Source organism: Corvus brachyrhynchos, unplaced genomic scaffold, assembly GCF_000691975.1.
Source record: "Corvus brachyrhynchos isolate BGI_N302 unplaced genomic scaffold, ASM69197v1 scaffold94, whole genome shotgun sequence".
Taxonomy (NCBI): Eukaryota; Metazoa; Chordata; class Aves; order Passeriformes; family Corvidae; genus Corvus; species Corvus brachyrhynchos.
The window spans coordinates 5,232,690-5,251,507 of NW_008238330.1; the positions used below are offsets into that span (position 1 = coordinate 5,232,690).

The 18,818-nt window shown below is 36.3% G+C and overlaps 1 protein-coding gene across 1 annotated transcript in view; it reads left to right on the plus strand.

Moving 5' to 3' along the window:
• Window positions 1–332: 332 nt before the first annotated feature.
• The window catches only part of PDCD6IP (programmed cell death 6 interacting protein), a gene marked incomplete at its 5' end in the record, with an annotated part of 24,073 nt that continues 5,587 nt past the window's right edge, over window positions 333–18,818 (plus strand). Inside the window, 14 exons of the mRNA XM_017734594.1 lie at window positions 333–404; window positions 2,157–2,226; window positions 5,349–5,476; window positions 6,074–6,227; window positions 9,370–9,470; window positions 11,184–11,300; window positions 12,126–12,348; window positions 13,084–13,207; window positions 13,868–14,045; window positions 14,456–14,567; window positions 15,340–15,509; window positions 16,220–16,468; window positions 17,789–17,923; window positions 18,806–18,816. Of these exons, the coding sequence (XP_017590083.1) occupies window positions 333–404; window positions 2,157–2,226; window positions 5,349–5,476; window positions 6,074–6,227; window positions 9,370–9,470; window positions 11,184–11,300; window positions 12,126–12,348; window positions 13,084–13,207; window positions 13,868–14,045; window positions 14,456–14,567; window positions 15,340–15,509; window positions 16,220–16,468; window positions 17,789–17,923; window positions 18,806–18,816 (1,844 nt within the window). The remainder of the gene's footprint in view (window positions 405–2,156; window positions 2,227–5,348; window positions 5,477–6,073; window positions 6,228–9,369; window positions 9,471–11,183; window positions 11,301–12,125; window positions 12,349–13,083; window positions 13,208–13,867; window positions 14,046–14,455; window positions 14,568–15,339; window positions 15,510–16,219; window positions 16,469–17,788; window positions 17,924–18,805; window positions 18,817–18,818) is intronic.

Below are 18,818 nucleotides of genomic sequence, written 5' to 3' on the forward strand. Positions count from 1 at the left end.
ATACAGGGACTCCTTTGCATGATACTCTTTTCTAATCCACTAGGTAGTGATGTCTGGATCAGCTTTGTCTGTGATACTGTTTTACTTCTGATTGAGACAGGGTTCCCATGTTTTCTGTGAAAAGCTACCTCCTGTTGAACTTGTTCCTCTACTGAAAAAATTCCTTTACATAGAAATTCTGTCTGTCCTGCAGATCCTTCATTGCTACAAATGAGCTTCGCAACCTACTTGTGTGTAGGATTTTTGTGCCCTTTTCCCTGCCTTACAGGACAGTTTAATAAACAAAAATTATTAATTTCATTTGTCTAATATCTCTGTGTTCCTTTCCTTTTTTTTTTTTTTTTTGTAGATACTATGATCAGCTGTGTTCCATTGAACCAAAGTTTCCATTCTCTGAAAATCAGGTGAGAAAACTTACCAAACCAGTAAACTGAATCCTGGCACCTACAATGTATGACTTCCAAGCCTGTACCTAATCGTCTACTGAGTACTTTTATTGAACAAGACATCTAATCTCTTTGAGCCTTATTTTCCTAATCTCTGTGCATTTTCTAGTCGGTGCTCACATACAGTCTATGCTGACACTTCACCTCTAGTGGCCATAGTTTTCTTTGTTTTACAGCTTGAGAAACATTTTGGTTTTGGCTAGTGATCACTGTGGTCTAGGGCAGAAGGAGTTGGCCTGTGCTGATTCCTCTTCAACTCTCTGCTTTCCAAGAAGTCTATTTCATACTGTGTTTTAAAGGCTTTTAAATTCATGATTTTTATGGGAAAACCTAAAGAAATGGATGGAATACGATCTTTGTTTTTTGAAGCAGGACAGATGTTTCATTCACAACAGTTAACAGAATAATCCATTTAAGAGCTTATCGCTTTATTCCTGCCTCTGCATGACATAGTTTTTGTATAGGTATGGTGTCCATTAGGGTTTGGGGTTTTTTCCCTACCATATTTCTTTAGAATCATGTTTCTTCAGAGAAATTCAGCTGTATCTATTGAACGCTTCTGCAGGTAGAGACTGGAATAGATCTGTAGGCTCCTGTGTTTTGTTGGGAAAAGGTGTGGGTTTTCTTTCAATGTGTTTACAAATATTACAGAATTTATATTTCTTTATCAAATCATCAGATCATAGTTAAATGGTAATATTATGATTAAAAGGAAAAATTTCTTTCAGTCTGACAGGTTATACGTAATTTTAATCTAACTTCTAAGTGAGTTTTGTGTGTAGCTGCATTCACTTGCAGCCAAGAACATTGGTTTTCAGTGAGCAAGTGTTTTGCTATGGTAATCTATAGACTTTGAGACAAGGAAAACTGGAAAACTTAGCAAGATTTGCATGTCTATAAACTGTTCCACTCAAGGGAAGAAGTAGTCAGTGGAAGCAGCAATGCAGCTGGGGACCAGAACACCCTGCACTAGCATTGCTGCTAGAGGAAAATACACTATCAAGCAGTACTGTTGCTCTTTCTGACGTAATTCTCTCCAAGCACTTCAAACTGAGGAAGTCTGCCATCTTTTCTGGTTTGATACCAGTTGCCTACAATTACTTGATCAGCTGAATAAGGAATCAAATTGTGGAACCTGAAAGCAGATTCTGTGAAGTATTTGCATTGCCTCTGAAGTATATGCTGGAAGTATGAATAAAACACACTGTTTCTAGCTGCATTCTCTTTCCTGAGGGTATTCCTGATAATGCTGCTATTGAATTCACTCATAACAATGAGTGGATTTTGGTGTTGCAGAACAGATCTGAATACGCTGGTAATTTGGCACATTGGAAACTGCCTGGTTGGGTGGTTTAATTAAAATCTGATTACACCAACCCATCAGACGTACTGGGAGAGGAGTATCTTGTTTGGAAACAAATTTATCTGGTGCTCAGAATAGGAACAGAGCTGAAAGATAATTCTGAGAATTTCTGTCTTGTCTACTTGAAATGTTTTGAGCAACCTAACAGGAAGGTAAAAAGGTAGAATAATTTTTGTTTTGAATACCTGTTGATTTCCTGAAACTTTGAGAATGTTTGTAATGTTGCAAGTGAATGAAAGACCTTATGAAATTAGAATATAAGGGCTAAATCCATAAATTTGGGATATTTTAAGATGATTTCATATTTGATTTTAGGAATAAAGATCTTTCTTTTTCACAACTTCCAGGTCTGTGTAACATTTACGTGGAAAGATGCTTTTGATAAAGGATCACTTTTTGGAGGATCTGCCAAACTGGGTATGTGAATGTACCAAAAAACCAAGTATTAATGATACTAAACCTTGAGAATATTTTTACATAGTGGAATTAATAGTCTTTCTAGCATTCTCAACACAGCTTTCAAATGAGTTCAACTATATTGGTAACAAATTAATCACTTCAACATTGATAATGAACAAATGAGCACCATGCAAAGAATTTTTATAAAATTGAGATTTAATATTAGATTTCCAGAGGCCCAAATAGATGCGCAGTCTGATAGTAGTTGTACTATCTGCTTCTCAGACTTTTTCTGGGAGTAACTCTATTAAGATTCAGTAGATTTTGGGTGATGCAGCTCTTCCTGTTCTAAATGAGTAAGATCATTATGAAGTGTGCTTATGAGTGAGTCCCCTCCAGAAGTGGAGTGATGGTAGCTGGCTTCAGTAACCTAGTCTTGATACCACATTTTGTTCAAGAGAATAGAATTATTTGCCTGTGCTCAGAAATTACCCTTCTATCACTTCTTTTAAAAACATTTTCCTACAGATTTGAACACTTGAAAAGAAAAAAAATTGTATTTTTTCCCTGAAAACATAATGAGTCTGATTTGTTTTAGTCATATAGGGACAAGTCTGCACTACAAAATCAGGGTCATGAAATGGATTTGGGACACTTGCCAATAGAGAAGTAAGACTAAATCCTTTTGAGTAAGTGAGCTGCGGTTCAGTTGTGTGACATCACTCTTCAGTATTTCTATTTGTACCTAAATGTTCATCATGATTAGTATTGCAAGATGACCATTGCAATTTTGAAGTTCCAGACAAAGCCTGAAGAAAATGTTTGAACCTTACTGTGTTTTTATGGAAGTTTTTGCTGCCTTTATACAGCAGCAACTCCTCTTAGCAACTACTGGAAGTCTTTGCAGTTTTGTGTGTTCTGAATACACATGCTAACAGCTGTGATTGTTATGTATATATACAACATGTGTATGTATGTATATAACTATATGTGTAACAATATACCACATACCTATGCATGCTCAGATGATCCTTGCTTTCTGTTCCAACTGTTATAAGAAGTCCTGGGTAATTGGAGACCTTCCTGAAGATCTCTGGTTTTTTTTTTTTTCTCTCAGAATTTGGTTGGTTCTTTCTTCTTTGGGCTAACATTTAATGAGGATTGAATCAGTTTCATAGTAAGGTTCAGAATATTTAGTTGATGTAAACATAGTCTGTGAATCACCAGAGATCTGTAATAATTGTGAGGAAAAAAACCAGTAACCATAACAATGATGATTACTGTAAGAATTTGAATAAATATGGTGTTACTGCAGCTTGAGGAAGCTTGCTTGTCTGCAGGGTAATTATATACTAGCCTAAATAATCTGTGCAGTAGATGACCAGAGATTTATGCAACAGTCCGTGTCAAATACCAAAGAAGTTCTTAACTGAGATGTGAGTAATGCTCAGTTAACAAGCAATGGGATAAGGGTCATTTTGAAACTTTAAAGCAGATCCTGGTGGAAAGACATTAACAAAAGGAGATCAGAATTGGTGGTGAGGTTTCTGAGTGTAAAGCAAAGCTATCAATAATCAAGGGAGCAAAATTTCTCTTGACTGCTAAGAGAAGTCTCCAGATAGAAATTCAGTGTAAAACTCCTGAGACTTCCGTGGCAACAAGATGCAGGGATGCAACTTGAGAGTTCTGGCTCTTGCTGTGGTGCCGAACTGTTTTCTTCCCACCTTCCCCTGGATCCCAAGTCTGTATCACAGTGGTAGCTGACAGGTACTGCTTTCAAGTGACTGCTTGAAAAGTGACTTGAGTTCACAGCATGGCATGTAATCTGAAATATGTTGACTAAGTTAATTGGTAGTGCCATAAACAGATGAGTCTGTAGAAAGTCTGTATTGCTGTAAATCACACTTGAGGTGCAGTCCAGAGTATAGAGTAATTTTGCACTTCAGAAGCTTTAAAGCCATATTTTCTTTCCCATCTTGTGTTTTAGTCTTTTCAAAGACTAAACAACTTTTGTCTGAGTTCAAGATCTTATTTTTAGAAAAATTCTGGAAAATAAACTTACAGAAGGGAGATTATCTAGATAAATTAATATTCTCTTGATAAAATAGTGACTGTGACAGTGTAATTCACTTGGAAACAAATGGGAAAAAGGGCATGTTAGATTTAGGCTGGCTTGTCTGAAAACTTAGTGCAGGTTAGTGAGCACTAACATACAAGCTTCAGAGATGTGTTAGATAAATATGTAGCTGTTTAAGGAGGCTGATTGTCAGTGAAATGAAACAAATATACACCTTTAGTGCCTTCATGTTTTAAGGATATCTGTACCTGGGTTTGTGAAATTAAAAATTCACTAGTTGTCACTCTGTGTTCTCCAAGAGGACTGTCTAGACACTTTTTGATACTAGTATGAGACTAGTATCTGCAGTATTTGTTTTTTTCAAGCACTTGCGTAGGGCAAATAACCTTTTGAAAGCAATTAATAATCAAAATGGTTCCTGTTCAGGTATTTCTGGTTCTAGAAGTGTGGGCTCCATCCTCTGGAGCTATGAAGTACTGCAGGAGTCGCTTCTGGACATTCTGCGCTGTTGTCTAGCGAGCTCAAGTTTTAATTAAGTAAATCCCTAACTGTTTCAGTACATGTATAATGAAGATATTTGTCAGCATTTTAAGCCTGAAACAATAGCTTTAAAAGTGAAAAATTCCCTATATTTCAATAGATAGAAAACGGAACATGTAAAAGTCTTTGTAAGTGGTCAGTTATTGCAAAGTGATTAATGTGTGCAAGTTCATATTTAAGATGACCTCTCGGTAATGCTTCAAGAGCCAAAGAGCCGCACTCGAGTTAGAAAGACTTTGAAATTATTTTGTATACATTTTCATGCTGTTGCTTTCATGCTTTGTGTCGCTTTCTGTAGTTTCTCACATGGAAACATTTCGTGGTAGTACTAAATTAGACTTTGTGAAACCTTCAGAATGAACACAACTTTGACTTGAAAAGTTCAGTAAGATCGGGGGTTTGTTTGTTTGTTTTTCACTTGAAACTGTTAACACATTTAGTGATAATCATCTCATCTGTAGGATGCTAGAGAACTGAAGTTTATTTTCTTAACAGTCTGGCTAACTGTTTGTCTTGCCTGCAGCTCTGGCAAGTTTGGGATATGAGAAGACCTGTGTTTTGTTCAACTGTGGAGCATTGGCAAGCCAGATTGCAGCAGAACAGAATCTGGATAACGATGAAGGACTAAAAGCTGCAGCTAAGCACTATCAGGTACAGAGGCTCCCTGCTTCTGCTTACAAATTTAGAATTTGTATTCTTCAAACATCAAACAAGTATCTCTCAATTTTAAAGCTATATACATATATATATATATATAAAAATAAATGTATATATGTACATACTTTCCTGCTCTGAACTGCAAAGATGGATTGGCTGTGTACCTGATCTTGTCTCATACTTGTTTATCAGATTTGGAGGATTTAACTCTACAGAGTTCCCCATACTCCTTTCCTCAAGTGAGTTGGTAACTAAACCTTCAGCTTAAGATTTAAAAATTTTAGCTAGTATAAATTTCAGTTTTCACAAGTTATACAGTAATAATTCCTTTCTTCTTTCTGGAATGCATTAAAATCTTAGGATGTTAGGTGTAACCAGTATACCATTATTTACGGTCTGTCATGGTAAGTGTCTCATTGTAAGTGGCTACAAGAACAAGAGGTCACAAGGAGTTGTGTTTAGTGGCTAAACAATAAATGGGAGACCATGCACCAAAGAAACTTTTTTTGTACTTTTATGTATATTATATTTGTTAGTGAGAAAATGTGTATGAAAACAATGGATGATAATAAATTATTTTGTTTTACTTAGTTTGCTAGTGGTGCTTTTCAACACATTAAAGACACGGTTTTGTCAGCCTTGAATCGAGAACCTACAGTGGACATCTCTCCAGACACAGTTGGGACTCTCAGTCTTATTATGCTGGCTCAAGCCCAAGAAGTCTTTTTTTTAAAAGCGACAAGAGGTATATTTTAGTTTTTGGCTTGTATATTTAAGTCTATGTTACAACTTCCACAAAAACTTAGACATGTTTTAAGTTACTAAGAGCCTGTAAAGGGTGTTTCAGAAGTTTTTATGTTTGCCTTTAATGATTCTCCCCTTGCTCCTTGCTGGTCATTAAACACAAAATACAGATGTCCTGTAAGAATTTGTTTAAGGTTCACCTGACAATGCAGTTCTCCTATCGGCCTTTTTAGGTCCAAAACCAATAGTCTTCCTTCATCTTTACAAAGGATATTGCTGAATTATATTTTTTCCACTCCCCTCTTGAAAACAAAAGACATTCTCTGAAAGAACTGAGAGTACTAAAAACGGTGCATAAGGGATTGTGCAAGTACGCCTTCCCTTCTCTGTCTAGGGAGTGATTTCATGAGAATTTAGAAAGAAATGACTGTGCTAGAAACAAAGGAAATTTCCTAAGAGTTGAAGGGAAACAAATTCTGTTTTGTTGTTCCTGCTTTTAACAGAGGAACTCTTTGACCAAGTCTTTTAGAATGCCCAGTTGATCTTGGAGAAGGAAATTTTGCAGGTAGAACAAAAAATTACTTCAGGAGTTGTTAAGGGTTGATTGTGAAATACTCATTCAAAGTTTAGCTATCTTAATACAGCTATTAGAGAACTTATGCTTCAAAGAAATTTTCTGTGGGATGGTACTATCTTTGATACAAAATTTCTTCCTCTTTTGCTCTTCTCTCTTTGTTCAGAAAAAGTTGTGCATCTAGAAGTTAGAGATATCTAAAAGTAGAACTGAGGACATAGAGGTCTTATGTGATTGCCCACAAATGGCTCTTTCTCCTGACATAATTTGGAATACTTTGGAGGAAGACATGGGTTATCTTACTTGGGATGTTTCTTGTCTTCCCAGGGAAGATCCCTGAAAATTCTTGTAGCCTTTCTGCCTTTAGGAGAATCTCAACAAGAAACTGTTGTCCTTCAGCCAGCTGATAAATTATGTTTGTTCTTTATCATGCTGGTAGCAGTATTTTAGTCTCTGGCTGTTTGGACATTGCTTTGAAATAAATTTGTGTAACAAATGCCTGAAATGTTTCCTTCAGGAACAGAGCAGGTGCTTCCCTCATTTTGCATGACAAATAGATTGTCACTTTCTCAATTTCTTCTTTTCCAAAACATGAAAAAGACAAAACAAGGCTAATCCAAACCCCAGATGTGCCCAATGAACTGAAGATTCTTGTGATTACTCCTAAGACCACAAGTCTGACAGTGTTTGAAGGTCAATAAGGTTCATAATCATCTGATAATGAAGGCTGTAGATTTTGCTGGATTTAGGTTCTTTTCCATGGGGGGAAAGATATTTTGTGAAGAATCATGTTTGACAACATGATTAATTTCAAAAACCTGTTTTTCAAGCTCAAATCCTTCAAAGTTAGATCTCAAAATAGAAATTAAGCTTCTTGCTGCATTGGCTATTTACCTTACTTGGAATTTTCTGGGTTTTCTCTCATGTGAGATAGTCTATTTTTCAGCTTACCAGCTGTAATGATATTTCTGATAGAACTGAGTTTATTTATAAGTTGAAAGAAAGCACGAGTGTTTGGCAAAAGCCCAGTTGGTCAGTCACATCTAACTTCATTACATAGCTACAGACCAGTTCTTTACTTTCTGAGCCTTTCCTAATGCTTACTTTAAGTGTCTTTAAGTCTGCACGTTTGCTGTTCTGAATCAAGGCTTGCATTGTAGCTGCAATATTTTAAAGATACCTGATTAAAAACTAAAGCTTCTGGTGGTGAAAGATGTTCTGAGTTGTCTGCATGGACAAATGATTCTCCTCTAACATTTTCTTTTTTAATGGAAATGTAGTTAATACGCCAGTATTTTTTCCTTTCCTAATGCTCCAGCTGTAGGAAGGAAGATGCAACTACTGCACACTTGGTGGGGCTAGAAAGAAAAGTTATTTAGGTTTTTTGTGTGATTTGGTTTTCTTAAATATGTAGTGCATCAGACAGGAACATTCTAGGAAAGAAGTAAGGTGATAGATCTCATAAGCTCCTTTCTCCCAGTTCGTCCTCTAAATCCTGTTCCACAGTGAAAAGATCTTTCTGGCATACCTCAAACATGTTTACCTCATAGAAGCTAAATAGATTACGTCACAGCTCATGTCTGAAATGTTGTAGATTGATATGTGAATATGCTGGTATGAGCAGACCACTTGGGAATTCTTTGGTTGAATTTTGGCGGTTAAGCATGCTCTGCAAAATTCCTGATCTCGCCATAGTCCATATCATGCTTACCACTGTGTCAGCACCTAAGAGTCACCTGAGTCAGAGGGTGCTTGTTTGTCAGGGCAGCTATTTAGAGCGGACAGCCAGTGTTTGCATTGATTGCCTGCCTTCTCTTGGAAGGCTGAATTGCTAGTGCAGGCGGGAGGTTACCTCCTTTATAAAAGGAGCTAAAGATAATCCCTGGCCTGCACTACCAGTAGTGCATATGTCCTTTATAAAAGGAGATAGAGAGTTGAAGAATGTTCCTATTCTAGCAGTTTTGGCTTCAGGAACAGGGTGAGGATGTGAGGCAGGGGATACCACTGCAGATAGGTACATACACTGATAGGAAGTAGTGGATATGGCTTTGAGGAACTGTGGTTATTTATGTCTAGGAATGGTGTTTCTATATTTGCTGTAAACTAACAGTGGTGTGGGCTGCAATGGAAAGGACCAGTCCCTTCTCCTCTGTTGCAGTTTTTCAGAGTCCTGACATGGAACTGGGTTAGGAACAAGTGCTTGTGCTGGCACAGGGAAGGGCTGGGAGCAAGCTGCCAGAGTTGTGAGTGGGATTGTTGTGGTTTTTATTGGCAGCTTGCCATTGGTTTGAGGTAAAGCATCACTCTTAATCCTGCATAAATGCTTGCATCTGCCAAAAGATTTCTTGTACAACTGACATAACCTTTGGTGTCATGATTGAAGTAGAAATTCTGGAAACTGCTGCTGGATGTCAAGAGGGAAGAATGGGATCCTACCTTTGAGCTGTCATGTAAAGCTGTACCCTTAAAATGCAGTTATTGCTGTTTGAAGATGAAATAATCACCTGTTCAGTTGTAAAAACAGATGATGATCTTAATTGTTCTTTGTTTTTTCTCCTGCTCCCCACAGATAAAATGAAAGATGGTATCATAGCCAAACTAGCAAATCAAGCTGCAGATTACTATGGTGATGCTTACAAGCAGTGCCAGTATAAAGATACTTTGCCCAAGGTTAGTAACTCATGGAAATAATGTGGGATTTGTTGTTATTGTGAATAACTGTTATTATTTACAGTGTACCTAATGAAATACATTTAAAATATATGTCCTCAAGAGAAGTTGGCATATTGCTGCTTTTAAGGAGAATGAAGCTGTACTTTGAAAAACAGTGAAGAATCAAAGGGGCAGAAGAGTGTGGGTTTTTTTAATAAGTGAAATCTTATTACATGAAGTGCATTTATTTGTAATGCATTTCATTAAAGTGAACTTGAAATGTTTATGGTGTTATTTAGGGATGCATTCTTAGAACTTAATGCCTTACTAAATGTGTTTTCAAGCTAACACGTTCTATTTGGGCCTAATTGGCTTCTAGTTTCAGTGTTTTCATGTGAAATTTGCTCTCATGTTGAGTACAGCATGAGTACAGAGGTACTGTTCACTCACCTGTTAGTGAAAAACATGACTGGAAGTCAGTGTGTGTCTTCTGTCCTTCTGCCTGCCTTCTCTTGCGCTACCCCAAAACAATCCATGATACTTGTAAAATATCCCAATTTAATCTTGACTCTTCATTTGAAGGCTGTTGGTTTTGGAAGAGGTAGAAAGATCTTTCTCATGTTCCTTGAATGTTTCTTACGTAGGTGTTACGTTCATTATGATTTTTGACATGCAGTGAGATATAATAAAGCCATTGCTTTATCTTTTGTTGTTGTGTACCTTTCTAAGCTGTAGATCTGCTCCTTGTTCCATTTGCAAAGTAGTGTGTCAAGTGATTATTTGAAAGAACATAATAAGGTTTGCTGGTTGACACCAGCTCTGAGAACAGTTACATGTTTAGGAGTGTGACATCGAGGTTGATTGGATGCGTCGAACTGCAGTTGCAAGGCCTTCCAGACAGCTTTGTCTTCCAAATTTACCCTTTTTTTTAAATTTTATTTTTTTATCTCTGGGGGAACAGCAAGTTTGCACAAATGTGAAGAAGCAGGTCTTTGTATACTGAGGTCTTTAAAACATCACTCTGGTTTTCCAGTGCTCCTTGATTTAAGAAATAAAACAGTAAGGCCAAATCCTTGATCTAAGACCATGTCTGTACTGTGTGCTGCAGCGTAATGTTTTCTTCATGTCTTGGTTGGTACTCCTGCAAAGATAAGTGCATTTATATCAAAAGGCTAAAAATGACTTTTAAGTTGCTTTCCATGTCAATAGTTACTGGTCTTCTTTCTTTGCTCATTTCTTTCATAATTGTAGTTACTTTCTTGATGGGCCTGTTGCCTGCTGTTTTAAGTGTAATTACTTCGTTTAATTATAAAACAATCAAACCACAAAAACCCTAGAAGACCTATCCTTCGACCCACCTCCATTTCTTAAGAACACTGTCTTGGCTTTGTCTTGGGGGTATTTGAGTGTGTTCTTGCGACTGTCCTTTCTAATACATGCATGCATTTCTAATCTTTGAAGTAAATGTTGTGACTTCATGGCTTGAATTTAAATCATAGTTCATCTAAAATAATTGGCACCAAGAATTTTGCAACAGCAGATTAAAAATAAGATTCAATCCATGCAAAGCCACATGGTCTCTGACGTTTACCTCTAATGTTTTAACCTATCTAAACTATTAATTGGGTGATTCTAATTTCCTTTTCTTCTTCCTTTTTCTTCCTGCATCCCATGTTGTCTGTGGTGGTTAATGTGGTTGGACTTTCCCCTGGTCAGTATTTTTATTTCCAGGAGGTGTTTCCTGTTCTGGCAGCAAAGCACTGCATTATGCAGGCCAATGCAGAATACCATCAATCTATCCTGGCAAAACAACAGAAGAAATTTGGTGAAGAAATTGGGAGGTTACAGGTGAGTAACTTTCTTCTCTGAAAAATGTGGAAAAACTTTTAATCCTGAAAAGCTGGGTTGGAGTTCTGAAATCCAAATAACTAAGAATGAAATGTATTCGGAAAATGCTGAGCATGTTTATCACATGAATCAAATTATCAGCTGGAAAAATGAAAGGTACCTCTGTAACTTTTATAAAGACATATTTTAGTGATTTTTGGGCAATTTGATACTGCTTGATACGTTAAATCTATGTTTATGTTTGCATAGGCTTCATATCTCAGTACAGCTAATATGACAGATTTGTTACTAAATTTTCCTACATGATGTTGTTAAAAATCCCCCAAACATTAAAATTTGACCTGATCTATACCTAGTTCTTTTGCTGATATCCTGCTTTAAATATGAGTAATTTTTAAAAATTGTGCACACATTTCTCTTTTAGTCTTTATAGTTTTTTCCCTCCTATATCTGGTTTCTAGAGGGACTCAGATACAGATGTTGTAATGAATAGTGTCATCTCATGTTTTAAGTACAGCAGAGAACAAAAAAGGCTAAAATGAACTACTTCCTTCAAGTCCCCATATCTTTTGGAAAAGAGATATGTGAAATGCTGCTTCAACTGATTGTGAAGATCCATGTACACTCTGTATCTATTGATATGCAGGAAAGTTGACAGACTATAAGATGATCGTGTTGACATCTTGAAAGTTACCATTATGCATTTATCAACTTTATGCAGGATGAAGCTTGAAACTTCTTTTTGTATGCCTATCTGTTTTCTTCAGAATATATGAAAGGGAGAAAGAAAAGTTATTATTTTAACTGTATTTTAAATTTTTTTAGCATGCAGCAGATTTGGTCAAAACGGTGGCATCTCGCTATGATGAATATATAAATGTTAAAGATCTGGTTGACAAAATCAACCGTGCACTTGCAGCTGCCAAAAAAGACAATGACTTCATTTACCATGACCGGGTTCCTGACCTGAAAGATTTGGAGGCCATTGGAAAAGCCAGTCTTGTGAAGTCTACTCCTGTTGTTGTTCCACTCAGTCAGAAATTCACTGGTAAGCGAAGCGTGTGGAGTGCACAGGGCAATTGTTATCTTGTGAAACACATGGCTGACAAGGTTCATTTGTACCATGCAAAAATAAACATTTACTTTTTCCATTGTATTGCGTGTATAGCAGTGTTTTTGAAACTGCTGTTTTTCTTCTCCAGTTTGTTGTTGTTGTTCTTGATGGTAAGTGTAATAAAGCACAGGTTGAAAATTCTTGCCTGAAATGTACAATTCTCTTAAAGATTTAAGATTTTCTCAGTAATTGTATTTTCTATATTAAACGAATCTTTTTAATTTCAGAAGGAACAGTTCTGTAGGGGACAGTACCAAGTTATACAATATGGACTAACCTAGTTGCTGGTCTCCCATAAAGTTGAAAAATTTTACTTTGTTGGCTGTACAGATGAGTTGTGAAAAAATTATTCTCTTACCTTTCTCATATTTTTCCTTTAAAGAAACAAAATTAGAAATGAAGCCTTAAGGCAAATCTGATTTTTAACCCTACAATTGGTTTAAATATATTGTCTTTTAAATTATTTCTAACTCAATTTCAGCCATAAAAACTGAAATCTAAAGGCCTTTAAAAATAGATTTTTGTTTTTAAGACATCTTGAGGAGGACAGTCACTTAAACTGTTTAGGTCAGTCTCTGTAGTACAACCTGTATAAAAAAGCTGTTAAGATGTTTGTGTGCTTTTACTTTCATAGTGCAACTTGTGTAATTTATACTACTTTAATTGCAGACCTGTTTGAGAAGATGGTTCCATTGCAAGTGCAGCAATCTGTGAGCGTTTATAACCAGAGGAAGGCAGATCTGGTAAACAGGTCAATAGCCCAGATGAGAGAAGCCACAAATCTGGCAAATGGGTAAATATGGCTTCTTGTTAAGTTTCTCAAGATGTGCACAGCCTGTAAGCCCTGGGTGCCTTGCAGCCTGCAGATATCCAGATTATAGCAGTGTTTTTTCATTACTGTATGGTAGGCTGGCAAACTGAAACCATAACAGGGAGATTTAGAACTACTTTTCTGTAGGTGTTAAAAATGAAAGCTTATTAAGAACAAGTAGTATTTATTTTTACTTCATCTTTACTCATTTTTTAGGAGTCCAACACTTGCTCAGAAAAGGTTCCAGCACCATTAATCTACAAGGATTTTCATATTCCAATGGTCATTTAAAAAAAATAAATTGTTGTTTAAAATAACTAACTATAAAAAAATTACACCAATCTGAGAGATAACAATGTAACTTAAGGCAGTTGTTTCTCCTGTCTACCAGTCACTACCTAAAATGTTTGCCATGTTTTGTAAGTGCTAAAAGACTAGGATTTCTTTAGCTTTTTAGGAGCTTTGAAATACATTGTTAGTGAGGTGTACGCCAGGAATATATTTAGTGTTTTCAGTTTGAAATTTCAGTTCAGGCATACATTGCACACCATTTCCATTTTAATTGACTGTGTGATTGTTTGTTTGGATAGAAGTGCTATTTTCAGGAAAAAAGTTGTTTATTTAACACGTTGACTTTTTCAGTGTGTTGGCTTCCCTCAACCTTCCTGCTGCTATCGAAGATGTGTCTGGGGATACTGTTCCTCAGTCTATTTTGAACAAGTCTAAGTCTGTGATTGAACAGGGGGGAATTCAGACTGTTGATCAGCTGATTAAAGATCTGCCTGAACTGCTGCAAAGGAACAAAGAAATTTTAGATGAAGTAAGCCCAAAACCCACTATACTAAAACAGTCTTTAAAAAATCTCCACTGGATGCTTCGCTTTAAATGGCAATAGAAAAAATGCACAATTATTCACATGCTTGTAACTTTAATAGCACTTTCAAAATACGCTATTAAAGTGTTCAGCCCATACAAAAACTGTGCTGTCACATGTGGATGTTTCCTTACAAATATTTTCTTTTTTAAAATTGTTGGTGGAGAGGGGGAAGCATTGGGAAAACATTCTAAAGAAATTTGGGTGATTTGTCCATTTCATGCCTGTTTTTTATTTGTCAAATTAAATTTATAAAGGATGTATAGGCAGTTTCTGTTTTCTACACCAACTGCCTATTTTGAAGCTACTTTATGTTTAAAACAGCTTATAATGCATGTAACATTTTACTCCTGCAGTCTCTGAGATTATTAGATGAAGAAGAAACTACAGACAATGACCTACGAACAAAATTCAAGGAACGCTGGCAGAGAACACCATCCAATGAACTCTATAAGCCTTTGAGGGCAGGTAAAGTCCATGTTTCATGCTTTGGGTTCTAAAGGTGTCCATAGTGTAAATTAAAGTAGTTTTCAGTGCTCTGATATTATCTATAAATACACAAATTCAGTTTGAGGGAGGTTATGCCAAAATATCCTGGTTGCAGTCTGCACTGTTATTTGAAGCTGAGAGGATGTGACAGCAGGGAATTTGCTGCTGCTTTTGCACCCTTGGTGTGTACGTGAATGCTAAAGTTTCAGAAAGCAAATGGAGTGAAAAATGGCTACCCTCCTAAGGATCTGATTGCAGTTGCCTCTTAAATACTTCAGTGTATTTTTCTTTGTTGACATCTTTTTTTTTTTTACCATCAATGTGTTTTCTCTTTAATTTGGTGGTTTGTTTATTTTTTCCCCCAGCAGTTAGTCAAACTACTTAAGACTAGCACTATAGCATGTTTTCTGTGTGCATAAAATGTGTTGTTTTTTGGAACTAACAAGGGACCGATAACCACTGACTCAGTCTTGCAGAGTTACAGAGGTTTAAATCTGCAGAGTAGCTCAAACCAGTGTTCATTCATATGCCTTTGTATGCTTCACTGCAGAATTAATATAGGAGCCTAGTTTATGCACTATTTTAAACATAACGTAGAAGTTTAAGTTTTATATAAAAGTCTTACGTATTGTGCAGGCTCATAAAAATGTATGATGACTTGCTGAAATGCACAAAAACAGCTCAGGTGCAAGACTTGGATGAAACAAGCTTTGAAATTATATAAACTCCCTTTTTTTCCTCCTGCCCCCAGAGGGAGCCAATTACCATAATATTTTGAATAAAGCTATGCAAGCAGATGGGCAGGTGAAAGAGCGCTATCAGACTCACCGGGATACGATTGCACTTCTGTGTAAGCCAGAGGCAGAGCTCAACGCAGCCATTCCTTCTGCCAACCCAGCAAAAACATTACAGGGAAGTGAGGTAAAGCAGTGAAATCTGTCTCTATTTTGACTAGAAGTGCTAGTTGTCTAACAAAGTAAACTTATGTGAATTGGTGTGGAAGCTGATCCTTAGCTGCTGGTGTTTCTGTCCGAATTCATACAAGATGTAAGTAGCATTTGGAAAGAAGTTGCCTTTATGTTTAAAATCTTTTTGAGTATAGTTTGTTACATTTAATGTGAACAAAGTCAATCACCATGGACAGCAAGACTGACTATTATAAAAGGAGCAATCTTTGAATATTTTTATTATTTAGGGAAGTGAGTGGGTTCTTCGGACAAAATAAGATGTGGCTCAGTATTTTAAAGTATTAGGCAATTACACCAATTTGCTTTCCAAGAAGTTAATGGCTCATCTACAGAAATACTATTATTTTTCTCATAGAAATTATTTGAAGTCAGTGGTTTTTGCTGCCATTTTAGAATATCCTATTGGAAGGTATCTGATCAGCTTAAAAAAACCCAAACATTTTGCAGTAATTCAGTCTTATTAGCAAAAGCAAACCTGTAGAATATAATATAGATTGAGAAATGCTTGAAGATCTTTCTTTGGTCAGATTTTGTCCAGGTTTCTCACTCATACAGAAATGTCAGCATCAGTGAGGAGTGCAAGATGGAAACAAGTTATTAATAAATTATACTTTCCCAATAGTTCCTCTAAACCTGCTGACTTAGGACATTTATGTTGCCTAGGTTGTTAATGTCTTAAGAACTTTGCTGGCCAATCTGGATGAAGTTAAGAAGGAGAGAGAACAACTGGAAAGTGACCTGAAATCTGTAAATTTTGACATGACAAGCAAATTCCTGACTGCACTTGCACAGGATGGTGCTATAAATGAGGAGGCTATCTCTGTGACTGAGTTGGACAGAATTTATGGAAGTTACACACAGAAAGTGCAGGAGTCCCTAAAAAAGCAGGAAGAACTTCTCAAAAACATTCAGGTACAACACTTTGCATGTTTTCCTTTCTCTTAAACTGAGAGGAATGATACTTCCACCTCTCTAGTGCTTTAGAAGTCTCACTTTGCTTTCTAGTCTATTTTGCTTGTTATTCTGTCATATGTCAGTTGATATTCCTTTATTCCTTGATCACTGAAAAATACAGAGATGTCTTTGTGTTCACTGGAAAGAAATGTGAATGTTTAGCAGATTCTCCCACAGCTCCAGTGTACTTTCTCTTGGACCTTTTCTTGGCACAATTCTGCAGATGGTTTTGTCCTTGAAAGAAGCTTAAGTGGTGTGTTAAGAAGGTTTTGGGTTTGTTTTGTTTTTTTCCCCTCATTCCATTTTAATTCTTTTTGGGATGACAGGAGACCTGCCCTTACTGTCTACTAGAAGACATTTTGGGTCTCTGAAGTACAGCTTGGTTTATTCCTAATTGCTCTTTACAATGTGCTTGGCTTCCAGCATGTGCAAAGCTCATTGAAGTAAATCTTAATAGAATTTCCCAAACTTTATTTATAAATTCAGTCTTAATTTGTCAGAGGCAGGCACCTGAAACATCTGACAGAAGAGGAAGTCTTAGTGCTTGGAGAAAAGACAATAGCAGCTTGAGTAATGGTGGAGACTTTTTCCAGTAGGGAAAAAAAAATTTCTTAAATGACCATATACACCATGTTTAGCAAGGATTTTATATTAGGATATTTTTTCAGCACAAGAAAGTTAAAAAATCTTGATGGTTATTGCTTTAATGTTTGAATGTCCTGGAGTTCAAGTTTGTTGGCTTCTGGCAGTTGAAACAGTCTTTTTAAGTTTGCTTTTTTATTTTCCTGAAAGAAATGACATGTAAATAAATAAGTGATCCTTCTGTAAGTTTTCCTCTTCCTTGTCCTTTTAATAGCTTGCCAATGTCAACCAAATTTGAAGTAATGCTTCTCAAAAATACTGACTTTCAGTAAGATTTTATGAATATCAATGGAAGTTAGTACAGGAGAGAGCCTAATTAGTATAGCCTTGGAAAGACAGTCTGCAGGATGAGCTTGAGAATTATTAAAAGGCAGCCCACCACAGAACAGGTAATTAACTGGTGATGCCTACTGCCAGTGAGTTAACATATGTACAGTTCTGAAATATACATTATAATGGTCACTGCACTTGGCAGATAGCAAGTATGGAAGTCCAGTGTGGATGGGAGATGAGGAAAAGCAGGTATTGGGAAAAACAGAAGCAGTGAATAAGAGGAAAAAGGAAACGAAACGTACAGAATCTTACATGGAGCTAGCTTGCGTTATTTGCACTGTTCATTTGTTCTCTTCTTTTAAGAATGCACATCAGGATTTTTCAAAGATGAAACAATCAAACAACGAATCTAATTTAAGAGAAGAAGTCTTGAAGAACTTAGCTGTAGCAAATGACAACTTTGTGGAACTTGTAGCCAATTTAAAAGAAGGCACAAAGGTATGGTAATGTTTAAGGGATTGAAAGGACTTTATTTATACAATGAGATGTGAATCAAAAATCATAATAAACTTTGCAGACATGGTAGCTGACAGGTGCATTTTTGAAGATTTTACTACGGAAGCGAGGACAGCAAGTTGCTTGAATTCTGATTGTTTCAAGAGCTGTGAAATGCTTCTTTGTTCCTGTCTGAAATGTAAGCTTTTCTGAGCAACAGGATAAGTTGTTAATTACAGCTGAGTAAATGATGCTGAGGCACCCAGATGAGTCATTTTATCTGAGAAATTCTTTCATCTGTTCTCCCGTGGTATTTAATCACCTTATAAAATTGGTGTTTTAAATGTTGTTACTGCATACATGAAAAATAAGGAGAGCTGTATTTAGGTTGCTTTTTTTGATCTGGGCTTCTGGAAGGTGAATTGCAGCTTCTGTATGAAATATTTTTTGCTGGTTTATTGATAGCTCATTAGAGGGAAAAAACCCAACCTCTGAGATAGCTGTACAAATGGAATGTGTGGAACTGAGAGCAATAAAATTAAAATAAAAATAAACAATTATGCTTTAAAAAATAAATAGTTCATCTCCAGCAGTGATCTAGTTTTGCTCTGGTTTTAATACATTTTTTTAGTTATCCTAAACTATTTTTGTATTTACACACACAAACCCCCATAAAAGTCTATGCTATTACAGGGATGGGCAAAACCAGCTGACTAATTTTGGTTTTGAAAAGCATAGTAGAATGTATTAGCAAACTTTATTGGAATGGCAGGTTCTGGGCAGTGTAATAATACGCCTATAACTGGATCAATATGTAAGAAGTATGCTAGCATGGAGTCTGAAAGTATTGACTGAGCATATTCTGTTTTTGTTTTTCTTTACTAGTTTTACAATGAGC